Consider the following 20,991-nt stretch of genomic DNA (forward strand, 5'->3'; position numbering starts at 1 on the left):
TCAGCAGAGCCAATAAATCGCATCAGCTGGCCCAACAAAGGGCATCAGCTGTCCCAACAAAGGGCATCAGCAGGCCAAACTGAGGAAAAATGCTCGGTAGTCCTATACTGGCGCCCGAGATCTCGACGGCGAGGACGACTTGCCAATCAGGCTGAAGGGGGCGGAATATTGAGGCGGCGTTCCAACGAAGCCTGTGACTGCCACGTCCGAAACACATATCAAGTACTGTATAGTGACAAATATGGCAACGTCTGCCAGGAGCAACGAATGACTTATTCAACATATGCACAGCAGTGCGTGAGGGTCAAGATTTTTTATACGGGTTAAGATAATTTTTACCCATTTTCCAGTCTCAGTAGTCGACAGAATCTATCCTAACGCTTTCGTTAAATTAGTTTTGAGCACATACCTTGTGTCGATCTGCGTCGTTTAGCAACAGATGGCTGCTAGGGCATGGACAGCCAGACAGAAACATATTTAGGACTGTGACAGAAAAAATTTGTAAAGAAAATTGCATCTAATGCCAGCAAAAATAAGTGGAGAAAATCTTTGCAGACCCAGATATATTATGGCAGATATTGAAGTAATTGAAATAAATACACTTTAACTAATTAGCCTACTAATTCTATAACTTTACAGCGAAACCATTTTGGTTTAAAAAAGAAACGACATGATTCCATGTACATCTGGTAATTAGTATGAAGCTCAAATTGCAGATTAGTATAAAACATGAATCTATACATATAGCAAGTTGCGATCAGGTATTTTCTCAAGATTTATTCAATTTAGAAGAAATTAATCTTCATTTGTGACTCGTCACTTGTTCATTGTGGCTCATAAGACGTATTTGTACACTATCGAGCACACAAAACAATATTTCTTACTGCAACCTTTAACGCTAATTTGTGTACCACTATGCAAAAAATATTACTTAATCCGAATTTCAAATAGTCTTGGAATTGCGAACTACATCTTGAATTTGTAGTATTATCTCGAACCAATCTGAAACATATGATGAATAAAAGAATGGACATGTTTTGAAGCTCATGATTAAATATTTGCACGATGTCGTCATAAAATTTAAATCTGAATAGCATTCTAAACTGGCATTCTCTTGAAAAACAAATCAAAATGTGCAGTTGTCCGCATTATTATGAGTCCGCGTGATTACGTCCTTTGCACTCGTTTCAACAAGTCTCAGCGGTGAAACAATGGTCGAAAGGTGAGCTACAATTGGTATTTAAGAATAACACCAAATTTTCGTTCTCATCATTCGTTTAATGCTAGTTATTAAAACAACTGAAGTCCCTATAATGGGATGAACTTCCGGTAAGCGATGGAAGGAATACCTTAAAACTATCAACTGGGTTATCGGCGTTGTTGTCCGAGACTTTCATTTGTTTCTTGACTTTCATCCTTATCTTCCCGGACCCGACGAAGAATTTCAATCTGAACATTCATCACCACATCAACTGTTTATAACGATTTTGTCTCTAACTCCTGACTGAGTGGCAATAGTTAAAAATGAAATGTATTATTTATACCCATAGTAGGCAGCGTAGGCTAATAAGGCTATGATAGTGGCAAATGACCAATCGCCAATGCCAATCAAAGTTTTTGTTTTCTTGGGTCACCATAAAATTTCTGTATGCAAATTAAGCCATAAGCCCATAGTGGCAAACCAGAGCTTTTTTGGAATCGGTTCATTTTTAATTTCCTCAATAACTCTAGATTTATACCAATTTCTTATGTATGATAATGCAGGTTTCGAGGATACTTTACTGGTCTGGTCTACATATAAAACTCAAAAATGAACTTGAAAGAGAGCAGGATGGAATTCTAATATTGACTGTTCATATATTATTCCCGATACACCTACACTAGTTTAATCGAACTACTGAAGAAACCTATCGACTATCGACTGCATAAATCCTATCGACTATCGACTGGCATGCGGTTGTTCAACGACCAGATGACCTTGAGATAAATTTTACAACGACTCTTGTGCCACACTATGAGACCTGGACCAAAACAAGGTGTCTGACACCGTCTTGTCTAATGTCAACAGTCAACACAATGTTGCCATACGCCGTGAAAGATTATCAGTTTATCCCATCATTCCGTGTGGATTCGAGATCTTTGTTGGTATTGGTGAAATCGTGAGAATTTTCTGCGAAAGTTTACGTAATTTTTATTCTTTATTTTGGAACATATTCATTACAAATTTGTCGATACGGATACACGACTAGTGATGTATTGGAGGGAAGAGTCACCTACTTTTTATCGGTTTTCGAACCACACGCAAGCGAGTTAGAGGAAGTGCAGCTGTCCGGGTGTCCGCACCCGCAGTTTCTGATGAGCTCAGTGTAAGAGTATGAGTAATTGAGTATCAATTGTCACTTTGGTGGAAGGTGTAAGGTGGTAAATTTTTCTATACATTTTCTTTTGTTAACATGATAATATATTACCTATACAGAATTCCATACTGAAAGAGAGTCTAAAAAACTTTCTGCTTTGCCACTATGCATAAGCCTACCCAATACCCATTTGCCATTGCAGATTTGCAACACAATATCATGAATGCCAATGGTAAACTTTCAAAATACAACTCAATTCACAAGTAAATTTACATTGAATAAGCTAGTTTTTACGCACCTCTGGCAGTCTGGCTGCAATGTTATTAGGCTAGGTCCTAGGCAGCATACTGTCAAATGGGGTCAATGGGCTAATATTAATAAGGGACAAGTGGGGTAAATTGGAACAGTCCTCTGGCTCTGCCATGGCCTAAAAATGTTATAGCAGCAAAAATAATTGAAATATTGCATACTCTGGACATGGACAATAATATTGCAAAAAAGCTTTTAAAATTTGGTAAAATCAGTGATTTTTTTACCATAATGAGTGATTTATCTCATTCTTGATTGTTTATACCTAATCACACTGACCGTACACACAAACGTGTATCTGTATTGTGTTGTGGTTGGATATGAGTTGCCTAGATTGCTAACGCGTCAACTCAGGACTCGGGTTCTAAGAGTCAGCACAGTAATGAATATTCATTCATATATCACAATTCAATCGGACATGAATTACAGAACTAAAGAAGGCAACATGGCTTTAGATGTGCCATCGGTGCCTTCTAATGAATGACTGGACTGGTGGATGCAAGTAGGGTATGAACCTGTACGTCAACAGTACGATCCTGCATGCCAATGTTGGGACTACATTACCGACATCCTCCCGGCCGGCAAAATCGACACAATCAATACCTAATAACAATGCGCGTAAATGGACTATACAAATTAGGTCAATATGGCATAATTACTGAGCTTAATTATGCTACGTGATACAAAATATGAATATATATATTTGCAAGATAAGTCAATGGTCTGTTGTTTATTTTTGCTTCATTTGAGCAATTATGGTTTCCAAATCTGGGTGTGTTATGTTATGTCATGCATACTTTGAATGTGCAAAAATTATAAATATCATGTGAAAATTGTTACGTAGGTTATCATAGCACGAATCGCAATTGAGTATCACAATTGCAGTTCTGCCACCACCCTTCATTGAATTATCCCGCCTTTTTTCTAAAATTCAATAATCTCTCTTCCAGCAAAGTTTGCAAGATTCATTAGCTGCATAAAATACTCTCTGCTGTGGTGTTCGAGTTCTGGTTGACATGACATCCGTTTGCTTGTTTGACACTAATTTTGTAAAGGTTGCTTCAGATAAATTAATCATTGCCATTCCCATGTTCCACCCTCAATTTAATGTAGCTAACAATATTGAATGGACTTATTAATACAAATCTGTATCTATTAAACTTTTACATTTTAAGATCTGATGGAAGCGGCGAGCGTCCCTAACAATATGAGGATGTAAATAAAAACATTAATTATCTAGGAGCGGGCTTCACAAAAAAAAATTTCAACATGGCTATAATTAAATAAAGATCATTACTTGTAGTATAATAAACATGAAGTTTCCCTTTTAAAAAGTTATATTTCGTTGGTCATCAAAGTTTATATCAACTAGACAACTACGCAAGTCGAACTAACAATAATAAAATGTAAGAAATGTCCGGGACTCCGGGTTACTTCTGACTCTTCGGCTGGCTTGTCGGATACGGAACATACGGTAATCGTAAACTGCGGCTATTAAACATACGAAATGTAAAAATACAGTGTTCAGTGTTGCCATATGACTTTGGAGATAATTTCTTCCACAATAAAGCTCGAGATTTCTCGTTCACCAAATTTCCGTATCAAGGAAAATCATATATTATTGAAGGATAATTAAAGGCATACTGTACTGAGTATTGCGTCTGTTCCTCCACAAACTGCTCTTGTGCGGCGTAGAATTGATGACCGGGATTGCACAAACTGCAGAAGTCAAGATTAAAGAACCACACCGCAAATCATTCATTCACTAATAAGTGCTAATTGCATAAAAAAACACAGGCACCGGAAGAAATCTATCTTATAAATTTTCATTTTTATTACAACGATGAAGGTAAATTCTAGAGGCGAACAACGAACATTAATAAAAATGAGAATAGCTTCAGAGGGACGCATCACACTTGAAGTCGAAGATCGTTCAGCGTTACTTGAAATCTACAGACTATGTTGCCATTCCATTCAGATGAAAACTGTGTCTAAATCAGAACTGTGTCGGACGGCTCCGCGGCCCGCGCCAAGTGCTGCACGCTGTGGAATTGATGACCGTGATTTGCGCAAACGCATGCGCGAAGAAAATATAAAAAACTAAAAGTGCGTGGGAAATTTCCCCGTTTATATACATCTTCCTGAGTGTGGAGATAGTGCACCTTTCTTAACAATTGATAGAAGATAATTCATCTGGCGGGAATCTCGTGGTTCTAGAAATGTGTAGAAGATAATTCATCTGGCGGGAAACTCGCGGTTCCAGAAATGGCGGAAAAGCTCTAGTTGTGGCCCTAAAGGGAGATGTTTTCCAAGCTTGCATACAATTACAATTAATGATCAGAAAATGCATTACTATTTTTGAGAATTTGACATTAGTAGATCAAAAGGCAGGTTAAGAATAATATATCAAAAACATTTCAAATGTAATGACATTCATTTCCAAGTTGAAAGAAGCATTGAATAATAAAACTTTGTTGGACTGCAAATAGAATACATCATGAAAAATTTTGAGCCAGAAAGTCCCTCCACAAACAACTTAAAAATTTAGATAAATCCTGTATGGTATAGTTTAGAAATAGATAGATGGGATTTAATCCAAAATGACAAGGGTTCCAGCCAGAATGCAGAGGCCAAGAGGGTGCAAGCAGCATTGCCAAGATATGGATTTTTAGCCCAAAGCATTGCCAGCCATCTTCAAGATGCATTACTGGGTAATTTTCAATAAGGAAAGGCTGCTAACAATGTTGGTAGAATATCCCTTACTCTTCATGCATTGAAACCCTCGCACTCATTGCAACTAATTTCTGGACAAGCTTCATCCTGATCCATCCAACGGACCAGAAACCTTACTGTGTGCGCTTGCGGTCTTACATATTTGCAATAATTTCAAAGTAATTTCTAAAATTCAATAATTTCAATCCAAATGTGTCGGCAAGATCTTCTGAAGCTCTAAATTTTGCTACTGATGTGTCACCAAAGATCTTTTGATTTTCGCCCACTTTCTGGACTCCAGCAATCATTGGGTTAATGTTGTGCACCTCTGCATGATGACAAAGCTGGTAGGTTTCTCCAGCTCTAGCATGGTGCCAGAAACAGTCTTGTGAGTTTGTCTCTGGGTGTTACTCTGCTCTCCAGACCAAAGATAGCAGGTGAGACGGTCTTGCTGTCATGGTTGTTAGTCCCATTACTCCAATGTACCGTAAACTGGGGTAACTTAGACTCCCGGGGTAACTTAGACCACTTTTCGTTTTTTTAACAAAAACCCCCAAAACTCAAAAACTATTTGACATAGAAAAATTCTGTCAGTGGGCATTAAAGGCCTAATACTGAGGCTACGTAACACAATAGAAAGATTTAAAAAGCTTGCATATCTAATAGGTTAAAAAATTAAAAATGTGACCCATGAAAAAAAGCTATTATTTAAAGCCTGTCAGAGTACCCCCTCCAATTTTTTTTTTTTTTTTTGGCAAAATAACTCCAGTTTTTGATGCATTGTAGTTTAACTCTTCTAGTTACATATGCAACAAACAAATTTTAGGAAAGTCTCATAGTTTGCAAATGGGGGGTGCCGTCCCTCAATGGGGGAACTTAGACCACCTAATGTCAGCCCTGACGGGGTAACATAGACCGGCTTGGAAATTAATTTAAAATTACCATATATAACATTTCATGTTTGATACACTTATTAATGTTTTTTCTTTAGGTTTCAGACTCTACAGAGTCTTATATTTGGTAATTTAACTTAATTTCCAAGCCGGTCTATGTTAACCCTGTCAGGGCTGCCATTAGGTGGTCAGAGTTCTCCCGTTTGGGGGAACTTAGACCACCTGGGGGGCGGGACCCCCATTTGCAAACTATGACACTTTCCTCAAATTTGTCATTTGCATATGTAACTAGAAGAGTTCTACTACAATGCACCAAAACCTGGAGTTATTTTACCAAAAAATATAATTGATTTTACCAGACAGTCTAAGATACCCCCAGAGCTGGGGTAAAAAAGACCATCAATTTTTTTTAAATTACATCAAAACTATGAGAGGCAGGAGCCAGCAATTTATGGTGAGTGAAGCTAGAGTATAGACCTGTATTTTGCATGTTTCATTTCAAGTTTAACTTATCTAGTAAAAAAATGGCATCATTTAAAAAAAAAGTGGTCTAAGTTACCCCAGTTTATGGTAGTCAAAATGATGATGGCTAGAACCTTCTTTGAAGCAAAATTTATCAACTATGTTGGCCTTTTGGAGAATTCTTACTCATTGGCAGAGGCCATTGTTATCTATAGTCCAGAGTTTGAGGTTGTTGTCAAGAGTGTTACCAAGCTTAATTATAAAGAGCAAATCATAGACTGAAATATAACTTATAAATTGAATGAAACATTGAATAACAGATTTGGTTTCCAATGGAAAAATACTGGAAATAACCAATCTGGCTGCAGCATAGGATTCAAAGGCTAAACCAAAAAATTCCATCTTCAAGCATCAACAAAACACTGGCAAAACAAGAGCTGATGTTACAAAAGCCCATGGGTTATTCCAGGTTCTGGTGGCGGTAACTGGGAACTGGCCGTTGCCAATGGTTGAGCACCTCCAGAAGGACCCCATGAGACACCACCTGATGCTACAAATTTGTTGCAGTGCACCAAAAAAGTGGCAGTAACTTTGGCAATATGATTGTTCATGGAAAGTTCCAAGCCTAGATGAATGCCGAGGTTGTAAATTGAAGATGCAGGCAAGACAAACTCATTGCCCAGGCAAACTGGGTTGATGGAAAATGATGCTGGTGCCAAGTAGTTGCAAATAAAATCTGTTTTAATGCATTGAGCAGGAGCCAATTATAATGCATCCAGTCTGAGACAGCATCCATGCAGAGAGACATCTGGTCCTGCAACACTGCAGCCTTAGCTGGCGCACAGTAGCCATAAATTTAGGTTTTGTCAGAGAACATAAGGCAATTCAAACTATGTGGAATTATCTGCAACATGTTAACAGTTTATAACGAATAGGATCAAGCCAATAAGTATTAAAATCATTTGTTTGCTTGAATCGCAAGTTAACCAGGAATTTAAAAGCGAAGAAAATACCACAAAAATTCACCATATCCTTATAAGAGAAAACGTTTTGGAGTCCAGCTGCATCGTCAGTTCAAACCACAAAATTCTGTTCAGAAAAAGTTCAGTCCTAGAAACACAAATAAATCAATTAGTAAAGTAAATGCACTAAAAATAAATAGATAAGACATGAAAATAATGCTAGTAAACGTAAACGGCCTATCTATTTACTATTTCAAGAGGAAAGGAGCTAAAAGCGGCATTCAGACTAGGCTTCTGTTTGAATATATACAGGGATTCTAAAATTCGTAGATCACTAACACCGGATGTGGAAGCTAGAATTTTGAAATCACTATCAGATACAGAGGTGTTGCACTGCTCGGCATGAACACGTACAGCAGAATGAGGTGGATGTGCAAGTAGGTTCCCTGTTCTATAACTCCTGCCCTTATGCTCAGCCAGCCTAGTATAGAAATTGCGTGCCGTCATACCGACGTACGCTGATGCGCACTGCGCACAACTATATCTGTAAACTAGTGACGATCGCATAAGAACAGGTAGGGTATCCTTATACCTGAAAAAAGAGCCGATTCTAAAATTGTTAACCAGCAACACATGAAGATTTACATCCGGAAGATATTTGGCAAATAAAACTTTTAATTCCTTTGACATAGTCTCAGATGCGGGTCCAAAGTAGGGAAAAGAACAGTAAACAACTTTCCTATTGTCACACTTAGGAACGACTGCAGTATATTGCTTGGACATAAACTTTTTAATTTGGGTGAGCACCAGGTGTGATGGAAAGCCATTTTGTGAAAAGATATTGCGCAACAATTCAAATTCAGAGTGCATGGCTAGGAAAGTAGAACAAATGCGATAGCCGCGGTTTATCAATGTTTGGACCCCATTTAACTTGAAACGAAAGGAGCAAAAGCTAAAAAAGCTGGTGCTTAAGCCGGTAAATGTCGATTTTCTAAAAACAGAAGTTTGGAAACGGCCATTAGATTTGGTAACTTTGCAATCAAGGAAAGACAAGCTATTGTCTGATTCCAGCTCCATGGTGAATTTGATAGACTTATGTTGGAGATTAAGATAGTCAAAGAAAAGGCCCACATGAGAGGGGTGCTTAAAAATCAAAAAGGTATCGTCAACATATCGGTTATAGAAAATTGGCTTAAAATCAAGAGGGCAATTGGCCAACCATGTAGCCTCGTGAAAACACATGAATATATTGGCAAAGGTAGGGCCGAGTGGAAGTCCCATGCCCAAACCGTCAATTTGTCTGTAAAACTTGCCAGCAAATACGAAAATTGAGTTTAGCACAGATAATTCAAGAAGAGATTTGAAAAGCTTGCGGTTAAAACCCATGACAAGGTCATTGACATCTTTAAACAATGAATTGAGACAAATATCGATGGTTTCAGAAAGAGGTATATTAGTAAATAAATTTTCTACATCAAAAGAGGCCATAGTCAATTCGTGAACATTGGTAAAACTCTTCAGGCGATCTACGAACATATAAGTGTTATCCACAGTATATTGGTTTGTCGTAAGACAGTTCAGAAGCGGAACCAAAAATTTTGCAAGTTTGACTTGCAAAGGACTAGGACTGAACTTTTTCTGAACAGAATTTTGTGATTTGAACTGACAATGGAGCTGGACTTTTTTCTTATAAGGATATGGTGAATTTTTGTGGTATTTTCTTTGCTTTTAAATTCCTGGATCAAGCCAAGGACTGACCCCTGTGGTACACCACAATGGGCCAGTCCTCATCAAAATTTTAGTTGCCTTTGCTTTGTTCTGATTTATTTTCATTTTCTTACAGATATCAAATTTTGAACTGTTACCTTGACCAAGTTTTAGCAAACTTTGAAATCCCAAAAAAATGAACTGATTTATTCACCCTGAACTGATACTCCTGTAGCTCACGAGCTCCTTCTTTTTGCTGCCATCTTCTGCCCAGACTTCTCATTATGGATGTCACTGCAACTAGTAAGTTGGAAATTATTTCATTATTGAGAATAAGCAATTTGACACCTGAAGAATAAATGTGTATTTCTCAATATATTCAATTCTAACCAAATTTCCTTAACTTTGTAGTCAATACCATTTCATATTTGAAAATTACTTTGTTTTCAGATTTCAGGGAAGTTCTTCCAAAGGTGTTTGATGCCATCAACAAGGCAGACTTTGTTGCAGTGGATGCAGAATTCTCAGGGTTGCGTCGAAGCACAGCCGATCAAGAATTTTCAATCATGGACACATTAGAAGAAAGGTATTTTTTCAAAGTTTTATTTTAGGTTCAAATCTAGCTAGGTACTGATTTGCCTGAAAGTTACATGCTTTGAGCTCTGTTCTTCTATGCACAATTTAATTAAGGAAATGTTCCAGTTTTACTTTATGCTAGATTAGAAATTTTTATTGTAGGTATGTCTGTTTGCAGATACACCAAAGTTGCATCAAGTGTCAAGGAATTTGGGATGATCCAGTTTGGCATGAGCTGCTTCCACTCTGATGCTAACAAAAAATCGTGAGTAATTTATTTTACATTTTATTAATTTTTCACATTGTTCATTGCATTATTTTACTCTCACTAACCTGATGCTGGGTGCTATAAAAAGAAAAAACAACTTTTGATTGAAGTTGAAATTGTGGAGACAAGTTTCATTCAATTGTATTTATTATCCCGTTTTCTGATTCCTTTGTGTCTTACAGTTCATCTGCAAGCTCAAATCACTCTATGCCGCCTCATTGTTTATACAATGTGTTAACAATGGCATTTTTATGTACCTATAGTTATGTATAGGTACATAGTTGTATATACATGACCAAAGACCCCTTTTCTGAAACCTTTATGCAAATTACTAAATTGTATTTTACTACGGTATTTATGTTAATAAACTTCAAATATTCAGGTTGGCTGCCTTAAATATATTTCTAGATTATGAATATCCTTGGTAGCATGATCAATATAAATTTCAACCTTATTTTTAGACTTCCTAGCAATGTTGATTCTGAAGTAAACACTCATATCTGTAATAATTAAGAAAGATATTGTAAAAGCTTTCAAAACTAAATGCTTTATGGTATAGTAGATGGTATCGTACTTCAACTTGGATGAGGTTTTTATATCAGAGTCATATAGTATATAGCTGACATTTTTTATATAATTCTGATTAGAATGACTGCATTTACATGAAATACCATACCCATGGAAGCCATAACGCCTGCTTTGAATTCATGCTTGTCCAATAATTTTGCAGGTATGAAACTGCCACCTTCAGCTTCTACTTGCTGAAAAAGATGACATCACTATTCTCCCCAAACACATTCACAGTTTGCAGTAACAGCCTGAGATTTTTAGCTGCAAATAAGTTTGATTTCAACAAATTATTTAGTGGTAAGTGCAAAAGTAAAGATTAATCTAATGCTCAAATGACAGAAAAAAAACAATAACTGCTATAATGCTCATCCACTCTAGGTGTTTTTGTATAATGTCCATCTCCGCCTGTATTATTTCAACATAAGAGACAAAATATTTATCAGATATCACAAGTGACTTCATCCAAGCCATTTATCATACCTGATGAATATTTGATAGCCTATAAATTTTTACAACTTGAAAACAACGTTCAATGACGACCGTCATATTTACAAATCATTTCTCATAATACAGAACCCCTGAACAGGGTCAAAATTCCTATAAATATTGTTAGTATATTTAATAATGTGCAATATGACTGATAAATGATGTAAATAACTTAGTTATTGTGAATATGCACTCAAACAAAGAATAATTTCTACATAACTTTCAAAGAGTCAATAGTTGAGCTTGGCAGCTCATGCATTTGATAACTTGGAGCAGCCACCGTGCAGCTTTACTTGTGTGGTGTTTCCTGAATGTCAAATTTTTATACACCTTGAGTGCTGCTGATACAAACTTGAGTTAAAATTTGAGTGGTAACTTCATTTCAGAAGTCATCCATTGTTAGATAATACAATATAATTCACTATCCAATGGAATAAAATTGACATGCAGGTTTTATAGCAACTTTGGTTGCATTTGCACTTATGATTTATTTATAATGGCAATATCAATATCAAGTCGGCACGTAACTACAGGTGACTTGATTCCTGACCACTTTTATCTACCCATACGCATGCATTCCTTGCTACTGCGCTAGAGCCATGACGTGTGTGACTGGTCAGCGTAGGTAGACCCATTCTAACTCAACACTTACACTCAACTTATGAATGCCATTGATCCTACCAATGAATAATTGGAAGACTGAGGTCCTTTTGTTAATTTGGGAGAAAATTTTATTCATTTCTAGAAACCGTAATTATGGTTTAACGTGAGCTAGTAAAAAAATCGCCAATTTCAGGCAATAATCTTTTGATAAAAACTGTTTAATGTCTTCTCTTTGAATAACTCTATAAACCTTCCATCTTGTGTTTGAGTCAATAATATCATTATAATTTCTTTGCAATATGCAGATGGCCTACCGTACCTGAACCAGGTAGAAGCTCATCATAATAGAAGTCGTCTTCCTGACCAGATAACCAAACGACTTGGGATTACATCTGAAAAGGTCAGCCCTTTGTTAGAGAACCGCGTTAATGAAACCATGAGATCCTGAATAACATTCAATGACCATGCATTTCTTTAGCTTAAATTTCTAGAGCAGTATATGCTTCAAGAATATCATTGTTGTAACTATATTTATCGGAGACAATAACACCGTTATCTTTAAATAATCTTGAAGTTCTGCACTTTGCGTTCCACTAGCAAGATATTTTTTAATAATCATTAGAGGGCTTCTTGGTGAAGAGTAATTTTTTGTTGTGCTGATCTCTAATTTTACTTCACCTTCTCAATCAATTTTTTTCATTCAATTGCTACGTTTTTTTAAACTGACATACGAGCCTATAAATATGGTTAAATTATGCATCAAATTTTCCTTTACTACATAAAATATCATTTTATTTGGCACTTGATACTGTTCAGACTCACTTAGCTTTATTTCCTTCTCTACTTCAGCCTTCAGTTCAAGACCCTATCAGCAGCCTGTTTAAAGTAATCAAAGATTACGTTGCCACGGAGAGCGCCAAGTTACTAAGGCAAGCAAATAACGCCTCGCCATCAACAACCAGCAAAACAGAAGGACCATCCAGCCCTAAAGACGAGCGTAACGGTATCAGCAACGGCCTCATCTTAGATTCTAAGTTCAAAGCAGAAGATATTTTAGAGGTTCCCGTGGATCAGCTTCATAGTCCTGCTAACTACACGCCTCCTTTTCACTCCTTACGAAAGTTCTGCTTGAAGGAAGTCAAGCGCAGCTTCTGGAAACTTCTGCGTTTACTGGTCGCCTGCGAGTGCAGTAATGTGGACGCAACACTGGATTATGACGAACAGGCTCTCTTTGTTAGGGTGTTTCTTAACACTGAAGATCGTGATAAGTTCGTCTATTACGATGAGGTTGACAAATTCTACAACACGGTGAGTTGTGGTTAGCAAATAAAATGTATTTCTTACTATTTAAACTGTTGATATTGTAGTCAATATCCAACAATTGTCAATCATGTCTTTTGTAGACATGAGTTGAATATTTTTGTTTATTTTCCCTAAAAATGATCGCTACCATTAATGTTTGTCATTTTCTCTTTGCCTCATTCCCACGTTCGTCAACTTATATATAAGTTGGAGAAGCATTTATTTTTAATTCTAGTGTACAGATGTTTATTCATAATTACTGATGGGAATGCACGCTTAATATATTCACATGCATTTAACTTTATCTCACTAATTATAACTGGAAATTTTTCCCAGATTGGTTTCAGTCACATCGTCTTCCACCTTCTGAAGACTGGGAAGCCAATAGTTGGACACAACTGCATCTTAGATGTGATGCACCTTGTCGACAAGTGTTTGCAGCCCGTGCCTCTAGATTTAAATTCCTTCAAAGAATTGTACAAGGCAAACTTCACTCTTCTCTATGACACCAAACTTCTCACCGTTGGAGCCCCTTTTGCGTGAGTTTTTGCTTACGTGATGAAACTTCAGGCATAATAATGAATCTTCAATCTTTGCCTTCCGCATCAACACTTGATTAGTATAGTATAGAATCTTCGGCATTGAAGAATATGCCTGGATAGGCCTGTCGCCGATTCTTGTATTTTTCTTGACTAGACTGGCCTTGTTATCAAATCTTTTCAACGGACCGTAGGTTTAAAATCGTTTCTAGATTACTGCCATCAAATGCGTTATTATGATTTCAGACACCAGATGGAGAACACCTCTCTGGAGCGGGTTTACAAGTTTGCTTCCTCTTCATGTCCGAAGTTGACAACCTTGAAGGGGTGCCGCTCATACAACCTCAAGTCCCAAGAGGGCACCAAGGAGCACGATGCTGGCTTTGATGCCTTTATGACGGCTGTTGCATTCGTTGGAGTTGTTCGAAAACTCGGTGTGTTCAAGACTTCTGTTATCTGACTGTCCTGACTGTTGATTGAGTTTTCGTTTTAAAATAGATGACAACCTCCTACTTGTCTTCTGTAACTGCCGATTTTGTTGACCTTAATACAAAAATGCCTTTCAGACTTTCAATAAAGATAATATGCTAATAAGGTAGTATATTAGAGTAAGGGTATTAATGTAATCATGAATTGTTTCACCAGGTGGCCCTCGGAAACGAGAGAAAAGCCTCCTTGACTCGCCTCACCTGAAGAACGTCGCTAATAGGTGAGAGTCTTGACGAAACTTGAGTGGTCTTTGTGTTTCGCAATCCCAGGCCGAGCCTAGGAGGTCAACCTAGGTCTTTCGAAGACCAAGTTAATAGCCTAACCTATTGCCTTTCTTGCATTAAAATTTGTTAAAAGACCTCTATGCAATTCTGATTGAAACTACAAAAGAGACGGATGCACCAGCTTAGTAAACTTGACTTTTATAAACTAAATGACCATTTCGGCATTCGTTTACTCTTTCCATGCTGTATTTGGACCAAAAATCGATAAATCCCACCGAAGTTTGAGTCTGCCTTAGAAAACTTGTGTTGACGGATCTACCTGTTGAAAACCTGACAATTGTGAAGCTTAGGTATTGGAAGGAATACTGATGGAACCTTTCCAGGTAACTCGCACTGGTCCGCACATGTGTCTGGAAAAGCGTTTTAACGCCGCCTCTTGTTCCCTGTCATAAAATTGTCTGAAAACATTTCTTCTCCTCAATAACTCGTTTCTTTTGATCGAAATAAATGGCGTGTGCACTATGGTAGCGCGTGCAATCGTGTATTTTTGAGGTGTTAGTACAAGAACTTCGTTAATGGTCCTAGGACGCGTTTTAGGCTGGAGCCTCAAGATTGGCCGTTTTTTATGTCGATTATCTCTTTTCTATGAAGAAGGCTTATCTCGGCTTTCTTTTTTGTGACAATTCATATTATGGATCTGCCTTTTAGTTTGGTTTTGCACTGTTTGCTTCCGTGTTTTTTTTTTAGAAATCTATGCGAATTTGAACTAAAACTTTTTCCTGTTTTTTCATTATCAATAGACTTTTCACATATTCATCTCAGAAGTAATTCGGTTATTTATCCCATTGCATTTCCTTTCTTGCAGAACTTACCTCATGCAAATCTGTGACATGAATGCACTTCATCTAGCAGGAGATGATGGTAATGTAACGAGTTACAATGTTATAGTAATGAATGAACATATCTAGCCGAGGAGATTAATGTTAATATAATGAGTTACTATGGTATTGTAATGAATGAACATTTCTAGCCGCGGGGATTAATGTTAATTTGTTGAGTTACAATTGTATTGTTATGAATGAACATATCTAGCCGAGGAGATTAATGCTAATTTAACTAGCTACAATAGTATTGTAATGAATGAAAATATCTAAACGTAATTAAGATTTTGTGTTCATTCTTCTTATTCGGCAGTCAATTTCATTTTAAAAAATGTGTGATTAAAGAGTGGTTATTTATGTTATCGGTGCAGTAATATATTGTTTGTTCTTGAAATTTTGTTACTAAAGAAACCCTCTCTCTTTCCAACCAAGTTTAATGACGGTTTTGTAAATTTTAAATTTTGTTAACAGGCGTTGTTGACCGGACTGGTGTGTTCGTTGTAACGTCTTCGTTTGAGCTGCGATTTAGCCAGGTCAAGACTTTCTTTCCTGATCTTGGTGAGTCTCTCCGCGTCTGATCTCACACCGTGCTTTACCTCGCTGTCATCAAGTATTGAGCTTTCTCTTATTGAAATAAAAGTCGACGATAAAATTATTAGTTTCGTTTTTAGTTTACTTAACAGTTTTGCTGTGTTCACTCCTGCAATGTATTGTCTTCGAGCTTCTGGTAGGTTAGTTTAATCTCTTGTGTAATGCTCTCTCAACTAATACCGATGTTAATACCGATTGTGTGTTACAGCTTCCCCGACAATTGTCTCGGACCACACACCGGACCACAGGCACTTTGTACTGCCATCCACAGACGCCGAACGCAAAAAGGCTCCAGTGCTTCTACGGAAAGCTTTAACCCTGTGCCCTTCCAGCGTTCACATCATCCTCTACTCTTCTAATTTGAACTCGCCTGAAAGCATGGATACATCAGACTCGACTAGCGGTGAGGCTTGCTGCTATTCGGTTCAAAATAAGGCCATTCCTCCTCCACTGCCCTCTCACAGCTCCCCTGACGTGAACAACTCTGACGTTGGTGATGTTCATTTGAGTGTGCCTCTAACTCCTCGCACTGCTCACCTCGCTAGAAACTCCAAACTTAACGCCAAGTCGCCCGAATTTACTCCTGCTTCTACCTCTGGAAAATCTCGCAGAAGCAGTGGCAATCCAAAATCTAATCAACAAACTCGGCCTACCTTGACTGGTTATAGAACCCTTGAAGAGTTTAATGCTACTAATCAAACTGTAATGGAAGACCTAGGCGTTGAACTTCGTCGTGAAGATAAAACATCAATTATTGACTCAGGCGCTGGTACAATTCATTTAAAAAGAGGAGAAAAACGGAAATCCGGCCAACAATTTGAAGAAGTTGAAATGACAGAAGTTGAAGAACAAGCTCCTCTGATATCTAATAACAGCAAGAACGATTCCGAAGAATGGAAAACTGTTCGTAACCGCAACAGAAACCACAAATGGGGCGGCAGTGCTGCTTCTTGCAATGTTGCTAACCGATTCCAGCCGGACGACCAAGAACCTGAGAAGATTGAAGTGAAAGAGGAAGCACCTATTAGAAGACTTCGCAAGAGAAGTTGTACTGGCGACGTGAGGGCGCACAACAGAGGCGGCGCAGGCCATAGTCTCACTGCGCGAGACGATGTCGCTCACAGCGTCAACGTAAATGACGACATGAGCAACGTTGTTGCTGAAGGCGAGAATGACGGAGCAGAAGCTACGGCCGAAGGGAAGGAACTCAAGAGACTCAAGAGTGTCGGGTCAGTTATGGCGCTTATACTTCAGCTTACCGACTGTGTTATTCTTTGTGAGTTTTTAGCTATAATGCCTGCCTCGTAGCTTGTGCCCAAGATGGCTTCATACTATCTTGGATGTAGCGGATTGCTTTTACACGTTGAGCTTGATCAAGCTATGGTATGGTGTATAAATAGTCTTCGTCATTAAGATTGTGAATAATGTAGTAAATTTATATAATTTAGTAAATTAGCATAATTTAATAAATTAATAAAATTTGGTAAATTAATGACACTTGCCCTGCTTGATTCTTATTTATGCAAATTTGTTGTTTCTTTATCGCGGTAAGAAAAATGTCATTTTGTAGAATAAAGAAAATAATGAGGTAAGTACCTTATAGTTCAGTTTTAATTGCTTTTTTATTGTACTCGTATGATTGTCAATCTACTGTGACATAATTCGTTCTCGTTTCATTTGCTTTAATCATAGTAACTCATTTGCATTGCTAAAAATCCTTTGAATCGTTACAAACTAACAATAACCTTAGTTTAAGTATATGTGGTACATTTGCTTGTGATATTAATTGATACTGTGTTAAAAAAAATGTTTCTCGATCTCCTGCTCATAACTGATTAGATCGAACAATAATGAACTCATTTCTCAATCTTCTTGTTGATAATAATCGTTGTGTTAAATGATAATCTTTATAAAACTTCTTATTGTGGTGAGAAAACTAATATACGGAAATAACGTCTGCGTTCACTTGTCTTGTTCTTCTTAACTAACTATATACGTGATGCTTGCACGTTTTCTCGTTTCTTTGTGCTTTGCTATATGCTATATCTCGCGTTTCTTTTGTTATTCGTTGGGCTTGATACGATGGGTGTTTCTTAGCTCATTTATTTAAATTCAAAGATACTGACATTTGAGCAGACCTTTCTCTTACAGAGCGGAACAATTCTCCTCACTGTCCCTGGAGTCGCCAACATGCGACCGAGCTTTCTCTGCTGCAGTGGAAGTCGGTCCTGGTGGGCCTTCTAGCCGCGGTGTTGCTGGTGGTGGTGGTGTCGTGGAGCAGGATGCTTCTACCTGCTGGGGAGCTGTAACAGGTGCTGCAGGCGCCGCACTTGAGCACGAGGACCGCGGCAGCAGACCACAAGCGCAGCCAGAGGATCTAGAGACCCTTCTGCAGCAGAGACTCGTTGCAGACCAGACGACGGATGATGCGAACAAGAAATTTTCAAGAACAAAACGTGGTGCTGAAAATTCTGAAGGCGATGAGTGTTTTGCTGATGAAGAGTGTTTTACTGTGCCTAATGACTGGTAATTACCTTTGAATGATTCAATCTATCAAAATCTATCACAAAGGCGCGATCAACTTAACATAGTAAACGACTTGGGCTTGTGAGAGTCACATTTACTGGTGAACAAGTATATTATAGTTCTCCGTAAGCTCAATTTGATACGATCTTAGATCATTTGGCTCCGAAATGATTAGAATATTAATCATGTTTGAACCCGTGAGTTAACAAACACTAGACATGCAAACATCAAGCGATAATTTTATTCAGGAGCGTCAAAATCATCTTCATGTTTTAGAGTATTTAAGTTTTTGAATTTAAACCCCATTTCATTTTATTTAGAGATCCCAGTGCTTAAGAGTTAGCGTGAGGAAGCGTCTACAATTCGCAGACCTGATCTATTTGTCAGGACTTTGGTGCTGCTGCGCTCGTTGCTTGTCTTTGCATTTCTGCCCGAATTTACTAGGCGGAAATTTTAATGAAATCTTTTTATTAGAATGGGTTGTGTGGGATTAATTCAGGAGCTGTTAAACATAGTTGTGTTAGCGTAAGATTGCCCCAGTGCCTGGCAAATCGATGTCAGTATAAACTTGCTCACCAAGATCTTGAAAGTTTGCTTTATTTTCCATTCTTTAAAAATTGGACGATTTTTTCGCATTGAAAATTCTTTTTTGATTTGATCTTGAATTTTATTTATTACTTTGATATCCCATTGCTTTCTTCAGTATTTCCTTATCTGTAAATTCTAATTACATTCTCTGCTTGCTTACAGCTTTGCATTGTCTCATTTAGCTTTGCAGTTGCAACTGTTCGGCTTTTCTACATTATTAGGGACTAAGAATGTTCTACGTAGAATTCAAGAGGATGTTGATCAATACAAGGTGTGATCGTTATGACCGTCGTACCTGATTTTGTACCACAAAGTTTCGAGTTGTGTGATGGCTGTGCTTGTGATGTACCGTCGTGACCAAATTATCGAGGTCTTAGCCTGGCGTTGATACAAGAAGCTTTTCTTGGCTTGGGAAGGTTCTCAGAGCAGGATTTATTCGTGTTCTTAGTTTGTGTGTGTAATATTGCCTCGAGTCGCGTATTTGATGTGATTCACACTTTTCGCCGTGCCATTTTCGCTGTGTGCATTTCGAGTGATGAGAAGATATTTTTTTACTTCCGTCGCAACAATGTAAATCTATGGACCAGTGATGAGACATATCTAATTTTACAAGATTTCGAATGAATCTCATCATGTGCACTCTGAACTCTCACTTCAAGTGGACATTGCTCAAGTCTGTTTATTTTGATAATTGTTGTTCTGGCTAGGCTATTCATGCTCACTTTTGAAGAAATGGAAAATGAATCGACCCGAAGTTGTGGGCAACATAATGAATCATCGATAGAAATATTGGTTCAATAGTGCAGTTCTACTCGGGTCTCGGGAAAAATTATCCATCTATGTAAATGAGTTGTTGCGATATTTTTTTAGAGCGTCAAACTTTTAAAGAGTTCATCATTCTTCAGGTATTGATTAGTAGTATCCACATTCAAACGGTTCCTCCAATTATGAGGGAAGTTGTTAATTACTTAAGATTTATGTTTTTCCTAATACCCTCTGCAGATTAGCCTGCAGGCTTAATCGTTATTATTTTTTTTTTGTAAGCAATGGTCGTAAGTTGTTTCTCTTCCAGATTATTCTTCGTTAAGACCACCGAGACTTTCCTCCAGGCACCTTTTGCGTGCCTCTAAAAACACTTGAAAACCATCCGCTTTTTTAAACAATAATTTTAATATTTTATTCAGTGAGGAATTTCGGGGTAATACCAATTTAATTTACTGGGTGTTTGTTAATTGTCTGTGATTTTTTCATCCAAGCGTTTACAATGAACGAACAACAAAGTAAGTACATGCACTTGAGCTTGTTTCGGTTGTAGTATCTTTATTTTGGTATAATTGCTACGATTAACATTTTTCAGGATAGTGATTTTAAGTTCAACGAACATAGATATCATGCGCATTAGAGTGATCGGAGCTTCTGTTAAGAGTCTTGTTATTCACAGCCAGATATTTGTTGACACGTGTTGCCTCATTTCTACTGTGATGAAATAAGAGGTCTCATCTGCATAATTAATTTCGGTTTATTCAGTTGTAATTAATTTAGCATTTAATGCATGTTTAAGGGCAGTACGTCTATTTTCGGTATTAACTAATCTTGACAATATAAGGCATTAGTGCCATATCGCATTACATTCCAAATTCATATCTTGAATGCGTCATAAATTCGACTAACATTAAAACGCCAGTGTTCGTTGGTGTATTGCTCTTTATTCCGCAGGGGTATTCCGTGCTACTTCAAGGTATTGATTTAAAAAGCCTACGGAATTAAATTTACCAACTGGCTCACGTTTTTTCTTCCATTATAATTCTTATCAATAAGCTTTCATTTTGGACCTCCGCCATTTTTTTGTCGAACATTGATGAAGCCACTGACGTCGAATTGAACTATTAATGGTTGTTTGTGGGGAAAGAATTGAACAGAGTTTATGCTTGCAACATTGCTGATGA

The 20,991-nt window shown here is 37.6% G+C and overlaps 1 protein-coding gene across 2 annotated transcripts; it reads left to right on the forward strand.

Annotated features, from left to right (window-relative positions):
• Positions 1-1,144: 1,144 nt before the first annotated feature.
• LOC108682504 (poly(A)-specific ribonuclease PARN-like) lies at positions 1,145-20,826 on the forward strand. Of its 2 annotated transcripts, none has more exons than XM_018171679.2 (14): positions 1,145-1,222; positions 9,539-9,705; positions 9,853-9,988; positions 10,157-10,243; positions 10,977-11,113; positions 12,211-12,305; positions 12,755-13,213; positions 13,544-13,746; positions 13,993-14,180; positions 14,392-14,455; positions 15,325-15,380; positions 15,812-15,898; positions 16,140-17,160; positions 18,083-20,826. In XM_018171679.2, the coding sequence occupies exons 2-14, from the start codon at positions 9,687-9,689 to the stop codon at positions 18,459-18,461; spliced, it is 2,931 nt and encodes a 976-aa protein (XP_018027168.1). In that variant the 5' UTR covers positions 1,145-1,222; positions 9,539-9,686; the 3' UTR covers positions 18,462-20,826. The 2 variants fall into 2 exon arrangements, with proteins under 2 accessions (XP_018027168.1, XP_047741055.1); XM_047885099.1 differs by having other exon boundaries at positions 16,140-17,207; positions 18,083-18,144.
• The last annotated feature ends 165 nt before the right edge of the window (positions 20,827-20,991 follow it).

Source organism: Hyalella azteca, unplaced genomic scaffold (assembly GCF_000764305.2).
Source record: "Hyalella azteca isolate HAZT.00-mixed unplaced genomic scaffold, Hazt_2.0.2 contig16906, whole genome shotgun sequence".
In the NCBI taxonomy this organism is placed as follows: Eukaryota; Metazoa; Arthropoda; class Malacostraca; order Amphipoda; family Hyalellidae; genus Hyalella; species Hyalella azteca.